Source organism: Vulpes lagopus, chromosome 10, assembly GCF_018345385.1.
Source record: "Vulpes lagopus strain Blue_001 chromosome 10, ASM1834538v1, whole genome shotgun sequence".
In the NCBI taxonomy this organism is placed as follows: domain Eukaryota; kingdom Metazoa; phylum Chordata; class Mammalia; order Carnivora; family Canidae; genus Vulpes; species Vulpes lagopus.
This window is the reverse complement of record NC_054833.1, coordinates 15,333,281-15,348,455: the sequence shown is the minus strand read 5'-3', so window position 1 is coordinate 15,348,455 and position 15,175 is coordinate 15,333,281. Positions and strand designations below refer to the sequence as shown.

General features: G+C 42.9%; 1 protein-coding gene across 3 annotated transcripts in view; it reads right to left on the bottom strand.

The window, feature by feature from the left end:
• Positions 1–3,636: 3,636 nt before the first annotated feature.
• The window catches only part of NEDD9 (neural precursor cell expressed, developmentally down-regulated 9), a 186,722-nt gene continuing 175,183 nt past the window's right edge, over positions 3,637–15,175 (bottom strand). For all 3 annotated transcript variants that reach the window (XM_041770806.1, XM_041770807.1, XM_041770805.1), the window contains 5 exons: positions 13,088–13,189; positions 12,485–12,586; positions 10,283–11,524; positions 8,880–8,969; positions 3,637–6,116 (listed from right to left, as the gene is read on the bottom strand). In XM_041770806.1, the coding sequence (XP_041626740.1) occupies positions 5,607–6,116; positions 8,880–8,969; positions 10,283–11,524; positions 12,485–12,586; positions 13,088–13,189 (2,046 nt within the window). In that variant the 3' untranslated portion in view covers positions 3,637–5,606. The remainder of the gene's footprint in view (positions 6,117–8,879; positions 8,970–10,282; positions 11,525–12,484; positions 12,587–13,087; positions 13,190–15,175) is intronic.

Below are 15,175 nucleotides of genomic sequence, written 5' to 3'. Positions count from 1 at the left end.
AATATATATAACAATCACCCTTCTTTATCCATTCATCTGTTGGTAGACACTTGGGCTGCTTCCATAATTTGACTATTAAATAATACTGCAATAAACATAGGGATGCATGTATATTTTTGAATTAGTGTTTTTGTATTCTTTTGATAAATAGTGTGATTACTGGATCATATGGTAATTGTATTTTTAACTTTTTGAGGAACCTCCATACATTGTTCACAGTGACTGCACCAGTTTGCATTCTCACCAACAGTACACAAGGGTTCCTTTTTTTAACTTTAATTTTAATTTTTTTTAAAGATTTATTTATTCATGAGGGAGAAAGAGAAAGACTGCAGATAGAGGCAGAGGGGGAAGGAGAGAGAAACTTTAGCAGATTCCTAGCTGAGCTCAGAGCCTGACACAGGGCTCAATCTCACCACATTGAGATCAAGACCTGAGCGGAAACCAAAAGCCTGAGGCTCAACAGACTGCACCACTCAGGGGCCCCACGAGGGTTCCTTTTTCTCCATATCCTCACCAACACTTGTTGTTTCTTATGTTTTTGATTTTAGTCATGCTGATAGGTGTGAGGTGATATCTTATTGTGGTTTTGATTTGCATTTCCCTGATGGTACATGATGTTGAGCATATTTTCATGTGTTTGTTGGCCATCTGTATCTCTTTGGAGAAATGTCTGTACATGTCTTCTGCCCATTTTTAAACTGGATTATTTGCTCTTCTGGTTTTGAGTTTTATACGTTCTTTATATATTTTGGATACTAATCCTTTATTGGATATGTTATTTGCAAATATCTTCTCCCATTCTGTCGATTGGCCTTTTTGCTTTGTTGATTGTTTCCTTTGCTGTGCAGAAACATTTTATTTTGATGTAGTCTCAATAGTTATTTTTGCTTTTGTTTCTCTTGACTCAGGAGACATAGCCAGAAAATGTGGGTGTGGCTGATGTCAAAGAAATTACTGCCATTCACTCCTTTTTATTGCTGATTAGTATTCCATTGTATGAATAGACCATAATTTATTTTCTACTCACCTGTTGATGCCATTGGATTGTTTTCATTGGGACTATGATGAATAAAACAGTTTTTTTATGTGGACATAATATTTTTTAACTCTCTTGAATAAATACCTATGATTGGAATTGCTGGGTTATATGGTTAGTGTATGTTTAACTTTTTAAGAGATTGCCAAACTATTTTCAAAAATGGTTGCACCATTTTACATTTTTACCAGTGGTGTAGGAGAGTTCCAGTTGCTCCATCTTTACCAGTTATTACTGATATTTTTAAATTTGTTCTATTAATTACTGAGATAGGAGTATCTAAATCTCCACATATCGTTACAGATTTTCCATTTTCATTTCAGTTGTATCAGTTTTTCATGTATTTTGAAACTTTGTGACTAGGTACATACACAATTAGTAATGTTTCTGTTTCTTCTTCTTCTTTTTTTTAATGAATTGACCCTTTTATCATGAAATGTCCTCCTTTGTCCCTGTACTCAATTCTACTTTGTCTGCCAATATAGCCATTCCAGATTTTTCTTTTCTAAATCACATTGTGCATGATACATCTCTTTTTATCCCTTTGCTTTTAAACTTATTTGCATATTTTTATTTAATGTAGGTGTCTTTTAAATAGTATATAGTTTAGTCTTGCTTAAAAAACAAATCTAGTGTGAGAATCTCTGACTTCTAACTGGAGTGTTTATAGACCATTTACTTTCAGAATAAGTCATAATTAACAAAAGAATGAAGTGTACAATCTGATGAGTTTTGACATGTGTGTATACTTGTGGGTTTTTTTTTTTTAAGATTTTATTTTTATTTATTCATGAAAGACACAGAGAGAAAGAGAGGCAGAGACACAGGCAGAGGGAGAAGCAGGCTCCATGCAGGGAGCCCGATGTGGGACTCGATCCCGGGACTCTGGGATCACGCCCTGGGATGAAGGCAGATGCTAAACCGCTGAGTCACCCAGGCGTCCCGATATGTGTGTACTCCTGAAGCCATCACCACAATCATGAAAATGGGCATTTTCATCATTTCCAAAAGTTTCCTTGAACTCCTTTGTAATCCCTCCTACCCCTTTTCTTTGCAGGACAGCACTGATCTGCTCCCTGTCACTATAGTTTATATTTTTAGAATTTTGTATAACTGGAAACATACCATGTGTATTCTGTTCTATCTGGCCTCCTTTACATATTGTAATGCTTGAAATTCATTCATGTTGTTTTTGTTTCAATCTTTTTGTTCCTTTTTATTTCTGTGTAGTATTCCGTTGTGTGGATACATCACAGTGGTTTTATTTATTTACACAGACAAACATTTGGGTTGTTTCTAGCTTTTGGCTATTACAAATAGAGCTGCTGTGAACGTTCTTCTTCAAGCCTTTGTGTGGACATATGCTTTTACTTCTCTTGGGTTTAAATACCTAGGAAGGGAGTTCCTAAGTTGTATGGTAGGTACAGATTTAATTTTTTAAGGAACTGCCTATTTTCCAAAGTGTTTGTACCATTTTACAATTTCACCAGTAATGTGTGAGAGCTCCATTCACTCCCCTGTCTAGCAGTTGGTACAGCTTGCCTTTTTAATTTTAGTGATTCTATTTGGTGTGTTTATATTTCATTTACTTATTGCCCATTCATACAGTTTATCAACTTTTTTCTCTTATGACTTACTTATTTCTTTGTTTTTATTTTTCTATGTAAGAAACATTTCCCTACCTAAGATCATAAAAACTTTCTCCTGTTTTCTTCTAGAAACTTAAATTTAAGTCTATAATCCATTTCATTTTTTGTGTAGAGTGTAAGGTAAGTATTCATTTTCTTCCATGGAAAGAGCTAGTTGTTCCAGCACCATTTTTTCAAAAGACTGCTATTCCCCATTAAAGTGTCTTGACACTTTTCTTAAAAATCAATTCATGTTTATGGATGTGGGAGAAATGATACAGAGTATATTCAAATACTTTATCTATAAATCTCAGTAGTATACCTGTGTGAAAGTGTGGTTTAAGCGTTAAAAATAATTTATGTAGTTATGAATCTAATTTTCATCAAATATAGTTTTCTTTTTCTTTTTTTAAAAAAATATTTTATCTATTTAGTTGAGAGAGAGAGCGAGAGAGTGAAAGAGCATGAGTGGGGTGAGGGGCAGAGGGAGAAGCCACTCTCCCCTGAGCAGGGAACCCAATGTAGGGCTCTCTCCTGAGGCTCTGGGATCATGACCCTGGCTGAAGGCAGTTAACCAACCAAGCCACCTAGGCACACATTAACTGTTGATTTTTTATGTGTATTCCAAAATGAATTAAGTAATTCTCATTGAACCTAAAACCTCACAAGTGGTGACACCTATATTATGATAGCAGACATCATCCTACCTATATAGGCTCTCTGCTGAAGCTAAGCCTGTTCCAGATATTTGGGTTTGGCAATGTTCACAGATTCCAGAATTTTCTTCAACTGTAAATGTACTCTGAAGTGATACAAAATGAAAAAATGACTCTCAATTTTCCTAAACAATCTAGATCTATAGTACTGATACAGTAACCATAACTTAACTCTCTATATTAAAAGGGCTCAATTAAGCCAGCATGCAATGCTGTGACAAAGAGAGGAATAAAGAAAAGAAAACCCAGTGCCTATGGAAATCAAGATCTAAAAATTTAATGATTTAAAAATATCCTTTATATACAACATGGGAAAGAGAATAATACAGATTGAACGTTTTGGTTTTGAAAGCGTGAAATGTCACCACTTAGCTTAGAACAAGTCTGTCATCACCTAAGAAACACACGTTATACAATGAGCCCTATAGGGACACCTTTCAACTCCTGCTTAGCTGGTTTTCAGCAATCTCCTTTCTCCCCCCATGCTTGCTTGTCATATAACAATACAACTTTTAATCATCTTTTGACAGAGCAGAACTCGGAGAACAACAATAACAGTTGTTCCAAAAAGCACCTTCTGTGATTTTTTTTCTCACACTTAGATCACATGTTCTTCTCTCTTAAATCCTTTCCTGTTCCAATTGTTTGGTTGTTTAAAGCAAGCTTGATTAAGTCAGGGAATATATTGCAAATAAAAATGTTTTCAAATAGGCTAGGCTAAAACCATTAAAAAACAACTGGACTGAAAGTCTGTAGATAACATGCTTCCTGACTTGATAATATGTGGCTACATTAACCCACTAGGTAGGAAGTATTTCATTTGCCCCCAAAACGAATCTGACAGCTTCTGGGTGCGTCTGTGCTGTGTCAACATCCGCAGTGTAAGAGACACACTTGGAATGGGCGCTGTGATGAACTATAAGATGGTGGTGGGCTGTGTACACAGGGTCATGGGCCAGGGAGAATTATAAAGACTGGATGGGCTGTCAGGTCAGCAGCTGCATGTTTTAAGGAGGGTGCATGATCAGGCAATGACTCCCTTTGAAATAGGATGTGGCCTGGTGGCTCTAACCTTTAAGTGACCAAGGAACTGGCTGATTTTCCTAAGGTAATGGAGGTAATAGCACTGAAGTGAATGTTGGGAGTCAGAAGGGCCTCTGTTTACAACTGGCAGATGTAACCATCCCTTCTTTTTATGGACAATCATAGTCTGATGCCTTTATGAATTCCTGCTGCAAGTAATAGGGTTTTTTTTTTTTTTTAAGATTTATTTATTTTATTCAGAGAGAGAGAGAGATTGAGAGGCAGAGACACAGGCAGAGGGAGAAGCAGGCTCCATGCAGGGAGCCCGACATGGGTCTCCAGGATCACACCCGAGGCTGCAGGCGGCGCCAAACCGCTGCGCCACCAGGGCTGCCCAGTAATACGGTTTTTGCAAATCTTGAAACACCCTTTAGAAAACCTCTCGGCCAAGTGTCTCATAAATGCAGTCAAAGAGTCCTGGGGAACCATGTGAACTCCTTCTAGTGCAATGTCTTCTCTGTGTTGAAACAACCCGGCCCTACCTAGGGATATGGTCTCTGCCTATATCAGCGTTTGGGTTAACATATACTTCCTGAAACTTCTCTTTTATAAAAGGGCTTTTTCAATCAGAAGTGAGGCATTTTGCCACAATGGGCCCAACATGGTCAATTTTGAAACAGGTTTCAGAACAAGAGCAAGTTCATACTATGCCTTATTATTGGAGGGTGAACACTGATATGTATACTGTGCTTCCCAGGCTTGGAAGTGACAGGCTCAGAATAATTGCTAGTATATGTAGAGCAATATTACAACTAGCTGGTATGTTTCCTAAAAAAAGAAAAAAAGAAAAAAGATGCAGCATTAGGACGTGCTTACTAAGGTGCTTCTTCATTCATGTTTTCTAATGGAATGTATCGGACAAACATCTACAGACGAACATGAATACACAGGCATACACACGCACGTGGACAAGTTTCTGTACAGTTTATGCCTTAGATGTGTTTATGTAAGAACCACACAGGAAAAAAAAAATCCCCCTCTAGTTCCCTGAATTTCTGAATGTTGTCTAACCCATAAAATGTTAAAATATTTCATTTTCATATAAAATTATCTACAAAAATAGATAACATGTACAAAAACCAGATAGCATTTCCAGTTTTCCTTAGTAGCGCACTCAGTCCCCCTTTTCTCCTCCTCCCCTCAGAAGGTTGCCATCTCCAGCAAAGAGCGCTTGAAGAGCTGGGCGTTCCTGGACAGGTCTGTCACTTGGTGCACCATCTCCTGCAGGGCCGTGGTGCTGGGGTAATGGAGGGCCGCCATCTTGGTTGCCATCACTATAGTCTTGAGCTGCTCGCAGAGCTGGTTGCTGGAGTTCATCACTTTGTTGCGAATGTCCTGGGCAGCCACCTGCCGCGTCAGCGTGTCCCCAATGAACACCAGTTTGTGTGCGCTCAGGATGACAAACTTGCTGTGGGCCACGAAGATGCGCGGGGGCTGCGCTGAGCTGACACAGCTGAAGAGGGCGTCGATGGCGTTGAGGAGGGAGATGTAATGGGTCTCGCACTGGTCGTAGTAGAAGCAGAGCAGCTGCCTATCCTGAGCGCCCACGCTGCTGTTGGTGGTCGGGAGGCTCTGAGAGGGCTTCCACTTTGAGATGTCATTCTCCACGGGCTTGGTGATTTCTTGTTCCAACAACTGGAACTGACTTAGCTGCAAAGGGAGAAAAAAAAAGCAGATTTTGTGAAGGGGGAAGGCAGTGTGCTGTGCTGGACATTAGCCAGGGATTTTAGTCCCTACTAAGAAGCAAGTGCTCATTAGATGGGAGGTGTTGCTTTCCTAAAGTGTAAAATGTAGAGGCTGAGAAAGAAGATCCCTAAGGAATCCTCCAGCGCAGGCCCCTGTGGTTGGGTGTTGGCTCTTCTGTCCTAAGGCTGGAAGGCAGCTTGCATTGCTACTCAGCTCTGTTACCTGCACCTTTATGAAAGTTCCCTGAGTTAACATTTACAAAGTGCTCAGAATGGCATTTGGTATATCATAGTCTCCATGTAAATGTTTATTTGACGTTGAGTGGTGGCGAGGGAAAGTCAAATGGAGGGATCTCTTCATCAGGTAAATCACTGACCGTTGGCTCCTTCTCTGGGAAAGTCATGACTCTATCCCTTCCAGACTCTTAGATAAATGACAATCCATGATCCCTCTCTGTTTCTCCTACTTTTTGAGTCAAGATTTGTAAATGTTACTATGCAGCCCTATGGGAGAGACTATTGCGTATAAATATCTAAAAAAAAAAAGAAAAAAAAATCTGTGCATTGTGGAAAAGAGCATCTCTAAGGGAATCTGAATGCTAATTGTGCATCGTAGCACTTAGTCACCCTATTGTTGAAAGAAAAGAACCTCACATGCGGTCAGACTCAGTGTGTTAGCTCTCTTCTTTCCTCACTGCTCCCAACTGCTGTAGGATTTAGACTGCAGGTAGAATATTCTCATACTCTTTCACCAAGTCTGAGGAGAGACCTTCTTCTGCAGGTAGGATGACCTGTGATGTGAGCTTAGGGCTCAGGGCTTGTGCTCTGAGGTAGAGCTCAGTCAGAGTAGGGACAGGCTCATCCCGCTTCTCCTCCAAGAAAGACACAGCGAGCTTTACTTTTCAACAGAGTCTGCTTTCTTCTTAGGAATTGCTGTGGTTTCAACATGCTCCCTAAAGCCCTACAGAAGGGCATTTGGCCAAATGCCAAAGCAGACATAAACAGATATAGGATGATGTTTGAAGATATTTCAATTATGCTCCTGCAAATATGTTCATAAATATATTATCTTATTAGATGGAGACATGGGGCTATTTTTATAGAGAAGTAACAAATTCAGGGAGGTTAAGATTTGCCTAAGGTCACACAGTTGGCTAGTCAGAAAGCAAGGGTTAGAACTCTGGTTTCCTGAGGTGCCTGGGTGACTCCGTCGGTAGGCATCCAACTCTTGGTTTTGGCTCAGGTCATGATCTCAGGGTTGTGAGATCAAGCCCCATATATTGGGCTCCCCACTCAGTAAGGAGTCTGCTTGAGATTCTCTCTCTCCCTTTCCCTCTGCCCCTCCCCCAACCCTTCTCACACTCTTGTACTCTCTCTCTAAAAATAAAATAAAATAAAATAAAATAAAATAAAATAAAATAAAATAAGATAAAATATCTTAAAAAAAGGAAATGAGTTTCCTGAGTGGAGTGTGACAGTTCATGTCTCTACATACCATTTCAACTTAGAAAGCATCTAAATCCTCAATCCATTACCCTTTATTTTTATGCCCTTGTATCAACAATACCTTATCAACCCCATTTATGGCCAACTTTTGAGTGAACAAACTGCCTTGCCAAAATCCCCTGTTTAAGGGCTTGGACACATTTGATCTTGCCCTTGTTCTTTTAGATGGGACCGAGAATAGCCTAGCCATAGGCTTGTGTTGTAGGAGATGATAGATAAATAGATAGAGCACAATATGACTCTTTTTTTTTAGGGAATTTGATGAACCACAGTAAGGGGCTATCCAACGGAGGAAGCTGAGATGAAAAGCCATCTGTGGAAAGGACTTTGAATGGCCACTGATGGGTTCTGTAAAGCTCAAGGGGGCCAAATGAGTAGATACGCAGAGGAAACTCTCAGAAAATAGAGGAGAAGGAAGCAGATTTAGAGCAAAGCAAATGAAGTATAAGAAGGAAGGAGAATTTATAGTTCTAGCTCTCATCGGACTTGGCTGTATCTGTATTTTCTGTTCCTGTATTCCCCTACTATGGCCTTACTATAAAACCTGTTTGCTTGGGCTAGCTTGACTAGGACTTGCTTCTTGAGACCAAGAACATTAACATAAAGAGTCTTAATATGGTTTTTTTTTTGTTAAGATTTTATTTATTTATTCATGAGAGACACATACAGAGAGAGAGGCAGAGACACAGACTCCCTGCAGTGAGCCCGATGTAGGACTTGATCCCAGGACCCCAGGATCACACCCTGAGCTGAAGGTGTCCCATGAGTCCTAATATGCTAAGTGTACAGAAGTAGCCTGGAGAAATGGCTGTTTGGACAGAACTATTTGGATTACTAAAGCCATAAATTTTCTCTTTGTTCTTATCTCCTATTATCAGCCTTGAGGCTTATTATTATTTTTTTAAAGATGCATTTATTTATTTGAGAGAGAGAAAGGGAGTGCAGAGGGAGGCAGAGGGAGAGGAGAGAGAATTCCATGCAGACTCCATGCTGAGCACGGAGCCAACGTGGGGCTTGATCTCACAACCCTGAGATCACAACCTGAGTTGAAACCAAGAGTCAGATGCTTAACTGATTGAGCCACTCAGGCGCTTCGAGCCTTGGAGCTTATTTATGCCCATGTATGCTGGAAGGATCAGAATCAGAATCTTCTGGAGTGCTACCTTTCCTACAAAGCGGGAAATCCGTACAACCAGGCAGGTTCTGTCCTGGCTGGGCTTACCTGATGATGCTCCAGCTGCAGCTTGTTCTGTTTGATGATATTCTCCTTTTCCAACAGCTCCTTCTGTTGCCTCTCAAACTCCTCCTTACCCTATTATTTTTCAAAATAAAGAAAACATTTTATCACCCCTGTGATTCACTTGTGCTAACATTTCCATTGACAAATGTGTAAATACTCTTTTGTTTTCCATTGCCTTGGCCCTGTTAGGCCCTGTGAACACCAGCCTGGGAGGGTGGACTTCCCTACCAGACTTTCTGAGCTGCTGTGTAAGGAAAGGGCAGAAAACTAAAATCTGTTTCCATGTGGTGTGCCACCATCTCTGCACCACTTTACCGTTTTGGGAGATCCACAATCCCCTTCAAACCTCCTTAAGCAGTACTATTTCTCAGGGTTCTTTTCTAATAGGTTATCTGCAAACCCATAAGCCTCCTAATACAGGTCTAAATGGGGTCCACACTGCATCCCTGGTTTCTAGTATTTCCCAATATGCGAGCTGAACAACCCACCAGGGGAATGGTGCATGCCCCCATCTACTCTCTCCCTACACCTTTCCTTAGCAGTGGGGGTTGTGGGAAGGGGGCTCAGCTCTCTCCCTTCCCCAGTCTCCTGAATGCACAGTTCCCAGGATGATCCATCCCTCTCAGTCAACTGAAAAGAATGGCCAAAGGAGATAGTACGCCAAGTTCTAAATAATGGATCTTGGTTGAATGTTTGAATTTCCCAAAGTGACAGTGATCCCAGGTCAACTTGGCAGACTTTCCACTTGTAGGAGGTAGACTGTGCCTGCCCAGTTTTCCATGTGCTGGTGAAGTTCTAGGTCAATTGACAAATGCCCAATGTTCCTCAAGCTAAACCTGAGGTGAGGTGAAGTTTTTCTGTAAGTAATTAAACACACATAAACACACACACATTATAGAGCTGAAGGGACCTAGAAATTCTCTAGTCTAGGGTTTTCATTTTTTTTTTTTTTTCCTATCAGGGCCTCTTTCCCTTTTCAAATAAAATACCATGCAGAACTCTATTACCATAAAATGCAAATAGAGGTGGAGCTGCCGTGTTTATCTGAGGGCCTACTTTCCTATTTGGGGAGTCTTCCTCCTGCTTGCCTGGGGCATACCAATGGGTCACTCCAACCCTGTGCTTCATTCACTTTGCAAATGAAGAAATAATAACGGCCCAGGGAGGTTCAATAACACACAGTTAGTGTCAGGGAAAGGTCTGGAACTCAGGACTCCGCACCCTTCCTACTGTACAATGTCGCCTCCATACATGAACTACTAATCCCGCTTGGGAACTGTTAATCACGTTCTTGCCTCTGGCAGGTCAGCCTAATAGCCGAACACCCATCAGCCCCAGGCTCCTTGAATGCAAATATAGGCGCTTTATGAGCCTGGTTTCCTTACCTGTAGGTGGACGTAGTCATAATCATCCATCCAGCTCCTTTCAGAGCCATCGCTGCTGCTGCAGTCAGGAGGCTGGTCCTTACCCAGGCTTGGGGGCAGGGGCTTGTTGAGGCCTTGAGCCTTGTGGTCCCCAGGATGCAGCAGAGGCATCTGGGATGCAGCGTGTGGGTACTCCGTGGAGTTCATGATGTTCTCAGACCCGCTCTTCACATGCGAGCTGCCAGGGCCTGGTCTAAAGAGGGCCTCGGCGTTGGTATTGATGGTCGTGGTGAGCTGCTTGGCGTCATCGGGCACTGTCTTTGCCACCATCACAAACCGGTCCAGGTCATCACACTTGTTCTGGGGCTTGTTGACGGCCAGAATATTCAGGGACCAGCTGCACTCATTTAAGTCGTGGCTGGTCTGGCTCAGAATCTGGTGGGAATCTTCCACTCTTTGGAGCTCCCGCTTCATTTTGTTGTGGAGGAGGAGTTCGGGGAGGCAGGAAGCATTTGCCACGGCCCCCTTGGCGAAATGGAGGTAGTCCCTCACGAACAGCTCCACCTTGTCCACCGAGCTGCGGATCTCGTTGATGTGGCGGTCCATGTATCCGTAACACCGCCAGTCCGTGGTGACCAGGGCCATGAGGCTGGAGACGCCCACCTCCAAGGTCTGCTGCAGCCGGTGAAGTCTCTCAATGGCTGTGTCTGGGTCCAGTAAGAGCCTTTTGTCCTGAGATGGGGAGGCGGACACCGAAGATTCCTTGGAGGTGGTGGAGGATGTGGACATGTTGCTCCTGGTGCTGCCTGTGCTGGAGAAAGATAACCGGTTCATACCATCCACCACGTCCTGAGAGCCTTTGGCATCGGGTGGGTTGTGCAGAGGGACATCGTAGACGCCGTCTCTTTCTTCAGGGTTTGCTTTCTCACTGGTTTCTGCTGGCGGCTCCAGAAACTGAACCCCTCGGGGGACATCGTAGGCATCATTCTGGGCGCCCGGTGACTGTCCCAGCTGTGAGGGCGCGTGGTTCAGCAAGACGCTTTGGTGTCTTCGTGTGGCCAGTTCGGCGGCCCCCGGAGCATCACAGTTATATTTTATGTGAAGGTCCTTCCCCGTGGGCTTGGTGCTGGTTGGGGGGATGTCATAAACACCCTCGGGCCTGACGTCCAGCCTCCCAGCTTGTCTCATCGGAGGGGGGAAATCATACTCTTTTTCCCGAAGCCCTGCTTCATCTCGGCAAGCAGAGGGTGGAATGGCATATAACTGAAAAGTGAGTAGGAAAAGGAGTTAGTATTAGTTCAGCTGGCTCATGTGAACATGCAGAAACTGAAAAGGACGTGAAAACGAGGCCCGATTTCTCAGTCCGAATCACTGGCTCTTGTCTTCCACCTTCTACTCACTTACGGCCGGTGGTTCCCAAGGCTCCGCTCTGTTCTGTTCTCACTTCCTTCATCCTTTGACAGGACCGTCCTTCCCATGGCCTCAGTGCTGCCTGTGTGTGGAACCTTCCTGGCTGAGTTGCTCTCCCTGGGGCCCAGCCCCGCGTGTCTGACCACCTCCTGGGGTCTCCTTCCTCGGCTGATCCAGCCGGGGAGGCAGACTGTGCGTGCACACACAGGACCAGGTGTCAGAAGACCTGAGGTTTCTCCCTGCATCTATTGGCCATGAGATGCTGAATAAGTGGCTTAAATGTCTCCACACACAGCTCCCTTCTCTGCACGATAAGGATAACTACGCTTGCTGTGCAGTAATACCCCAGCGGGTAACAGAGTGCATCAGACGCAGCAACCCCAGTCTACGAACTGAGGACGCTGTAACACTTCTAATAAATATGAGATATATTCATTGCTTGCCAAACTGAATTATTTTACGGAATCCCGTAAATATGGAATCCTTAGACTTCTCTTTGAGATTTTTTTCTTTTCCTTTTTTTTAAGTAATCTCTGTACCCACTGTGGGGCTCAAACTCATGCCCCTGAGATCAAGAGTCGAATGCTCCACCGACTGAGCCAGCCAGGCACCCCTGGAATCCTTAGACTTATGACTAACTATGGCCTTTCCTTCCTCCCATTCACTCTCTCATAAAGACTAGTTTTTCCCCTTTGGTTTGCCCTTCTTGTTTCATCCCAATAAACACACACACACACACACACACACACACACACACACAAACACACATACACACACACCTTTTTTTTTGCTGCTCGTAGGAAATTCACTTACCCCTTTAGTAGGAGGGATGTCATAGACGCCTTGAGGTTTTATCTCTCCCACTGGCAGTGAGAACACAGGGACTTTCACAGATGACGGAGGGATGTCATACACCTGAAGAGAATACACTTGCTTTACCCAGAATAGAAATATTGTATCCTTGTCATTTCTTAATCTGCTAAGCCTTTCATTATGGGTTTATTTGCCACGTTACGTGTACAACCTTGCTCTTTAGCCGCACTCTATGTCATAAGGGGTTGATAGGATTTTTCTTTTTATATTTCATATACTTTGACTTAGATTGAGTATAAAAGTGACCCTATGTGAAATTATCTACACTGCCTGTACTTTGAACTATAGTTTAAATCTTACACTTCCCGAAGGAAAATGATAAGCAACAAAAGCTTTGTCAGATAAAAGCCTAGGGTCTCCTGAGAAGGCAAATCCCGAAAACATAATTTAAACAGCTTTGGTGAAAATGGCTTCTGGATGATAACCTAAATAGAGCATCATGTGAAACATGCATAATTTGTGAACATCCCTTTGCTCTGAAGCCCTGAGGGATGCCACCCTGAAGTGTTCCCCTCCCCCGGTGACCACGGTCCTGGTACGTACCCCTTGAGTGGTGTGGGAAGGAGGGATGTCGTAGATGTCCTTTTGGTGTCTGGACGGGTACTCGTACACATAGCCCTGGCCTGTCCTCACTGGGGTTACCACCTGTGGGCAGGAAGACAAAGAGGGTGTAAACTTCTGAACCACAGTCCTGAGTGAATCTTTTAGACTCCTAACCAGGCACTCCTCCGTCACCTATCTCCCATAAAAAGAAAGAAAGAAAAACAAGGAAGGGAAGAGAAAAAGGAGACAAGGAGACATCAGGTCGGAACACTTTTAAATCCCCTCTTGAATCCCAATAAAGAACAAATCCCTGAAACAGCTCCAACCCTCTTCCTCCTAATGACAAAGTTGGTCAAAGTCTCAATCCCAAGTATGTACCTTAGGGGAGAATCATTTTTAAATTATGAAGGTCCTAGATCATCCCTTAGGAGCACCAAAAACATAGCCTAATGGGGAAAAAAAAACCCACGATTTTTTTTTAAAGGCTCTGAAACTATTTGTCAAGAGAAGAATGCAAATAGAGAGTTGAACTACTTAAAATTCCTCTCATACCTTCCCCAGGACGCCTCTTCATGTGACATGATTATTATTATAACTAAAATTCCATAGGTCACTAGAGTACTTATATGAAGCCAACACTCAAGCAGTGCTGCTCTCAGAAGCCTCCAGGAGCTTTCAATCTAACCTTTGAAACAAATGACAGACTGGGTTGAGAGTCACCAGGAACAGAGTTCAAGGTCTCTAACCCTTTTCTCATTTCCACCAGGGAAGCAGACATCCCAGACAGTACCTATGTCCAAGGGATGTGGGAAGTCAAACGCACTCATCACAACTCTGGCATCTAGAACCAATGCCAATGAAACGAACCTCACCCGACCGGCTCGTATTTTCCTATCTACCATCCTTCACCATGTCCTAAGTTCGGGTAGAGAAATTATTTGAACTTAAACTCATTTGGAAACATATTTAGTCCTCCAAGGACTTCTAAATGACCAGGGTCTTGTTTCTATCTAATGCAGGCCCTTCCAAATGACTAACAAAGCCCCTCTTAGTATTGCCCATGAAGTCTTATTTATTTTATTTTATTTTTTTTATAGGAGAAGGGGCATTGTAAATTAGGCAGAGTTGGTTCTTCCCTAAGAAACTATCATCTTTGATCCTTTCTCTAATGTGAAAATTCTGGCGTTGGGCTGCCTACAAAACTATGTGAAAAATGCTCGGTGTCCGTCTCATGCTGAAGTAGGTGGAACTCAGCCAGATGCACCAATGCCCCCTCTCCCCGGGAGCTCTAAAATGCTGAAATCCCCGGTGCTTGCAGCTGATTACTTCTTGCAATGAAGGTAAAGATTTGTACGCAGCCACTATCCCATCAGATCTCTCCACTGCCATGGTTTTTTTTTTTTTTTTTTTTTTTAAGGCATCTATGGCTTTAAAGATTGCTGGCATGGAGCATACAGAACCGTTTATACACTGGCCACTGGATTGTGTAGAGCAAATCTTCCTTTTAAAAGCAGCATGCCCTTTGCTCAAGAAAAACGCACCGTCTTCCTCCTGCCCTTATAGGATTTTTTTTTTCCCACTCGCTATTATCCAGGAGAGAAGTAAAGTATCTTCTCTGAGTTTATCTCCTCAGCCCCTCTATTTATAGCTCTCTATTTTGGCTTCGTAAGAGAACCTGCACACAGCACAGCTTTTGTTCAGTCTGAAAGTTTCTAAGAGCGGATTCTGTCCAAGGTTGCCAAGCCAGTAATAATGCTAATGGAAAACCAAGGCTGGTTATGCTGAAGGCCAGCTGAGCGGTTCCATCCTTAGTTTAAACACGGGAAGAGGGGCTGGGAGATAGAGGCGGGGGTGCCGGGATCTGAAAATAGTCCCTGGTGAAATGTAAACATATGGCAAGACCTCAGAAAGGCAGGGTCATAGGCAAAGCTTTTCCTTGCCTTGGTGGATCTGCCCTGGCAGAGAGCATTCGTGCTTCCCGGTATTTAACATCTTGCTTCCTGACAAATGTCACAGAACCTCAACTTGCTCTCTCTTTCTCATTTAGAGGATGCCTGTGGTCATCTGGTTTTTAAAAACTTTGCATTC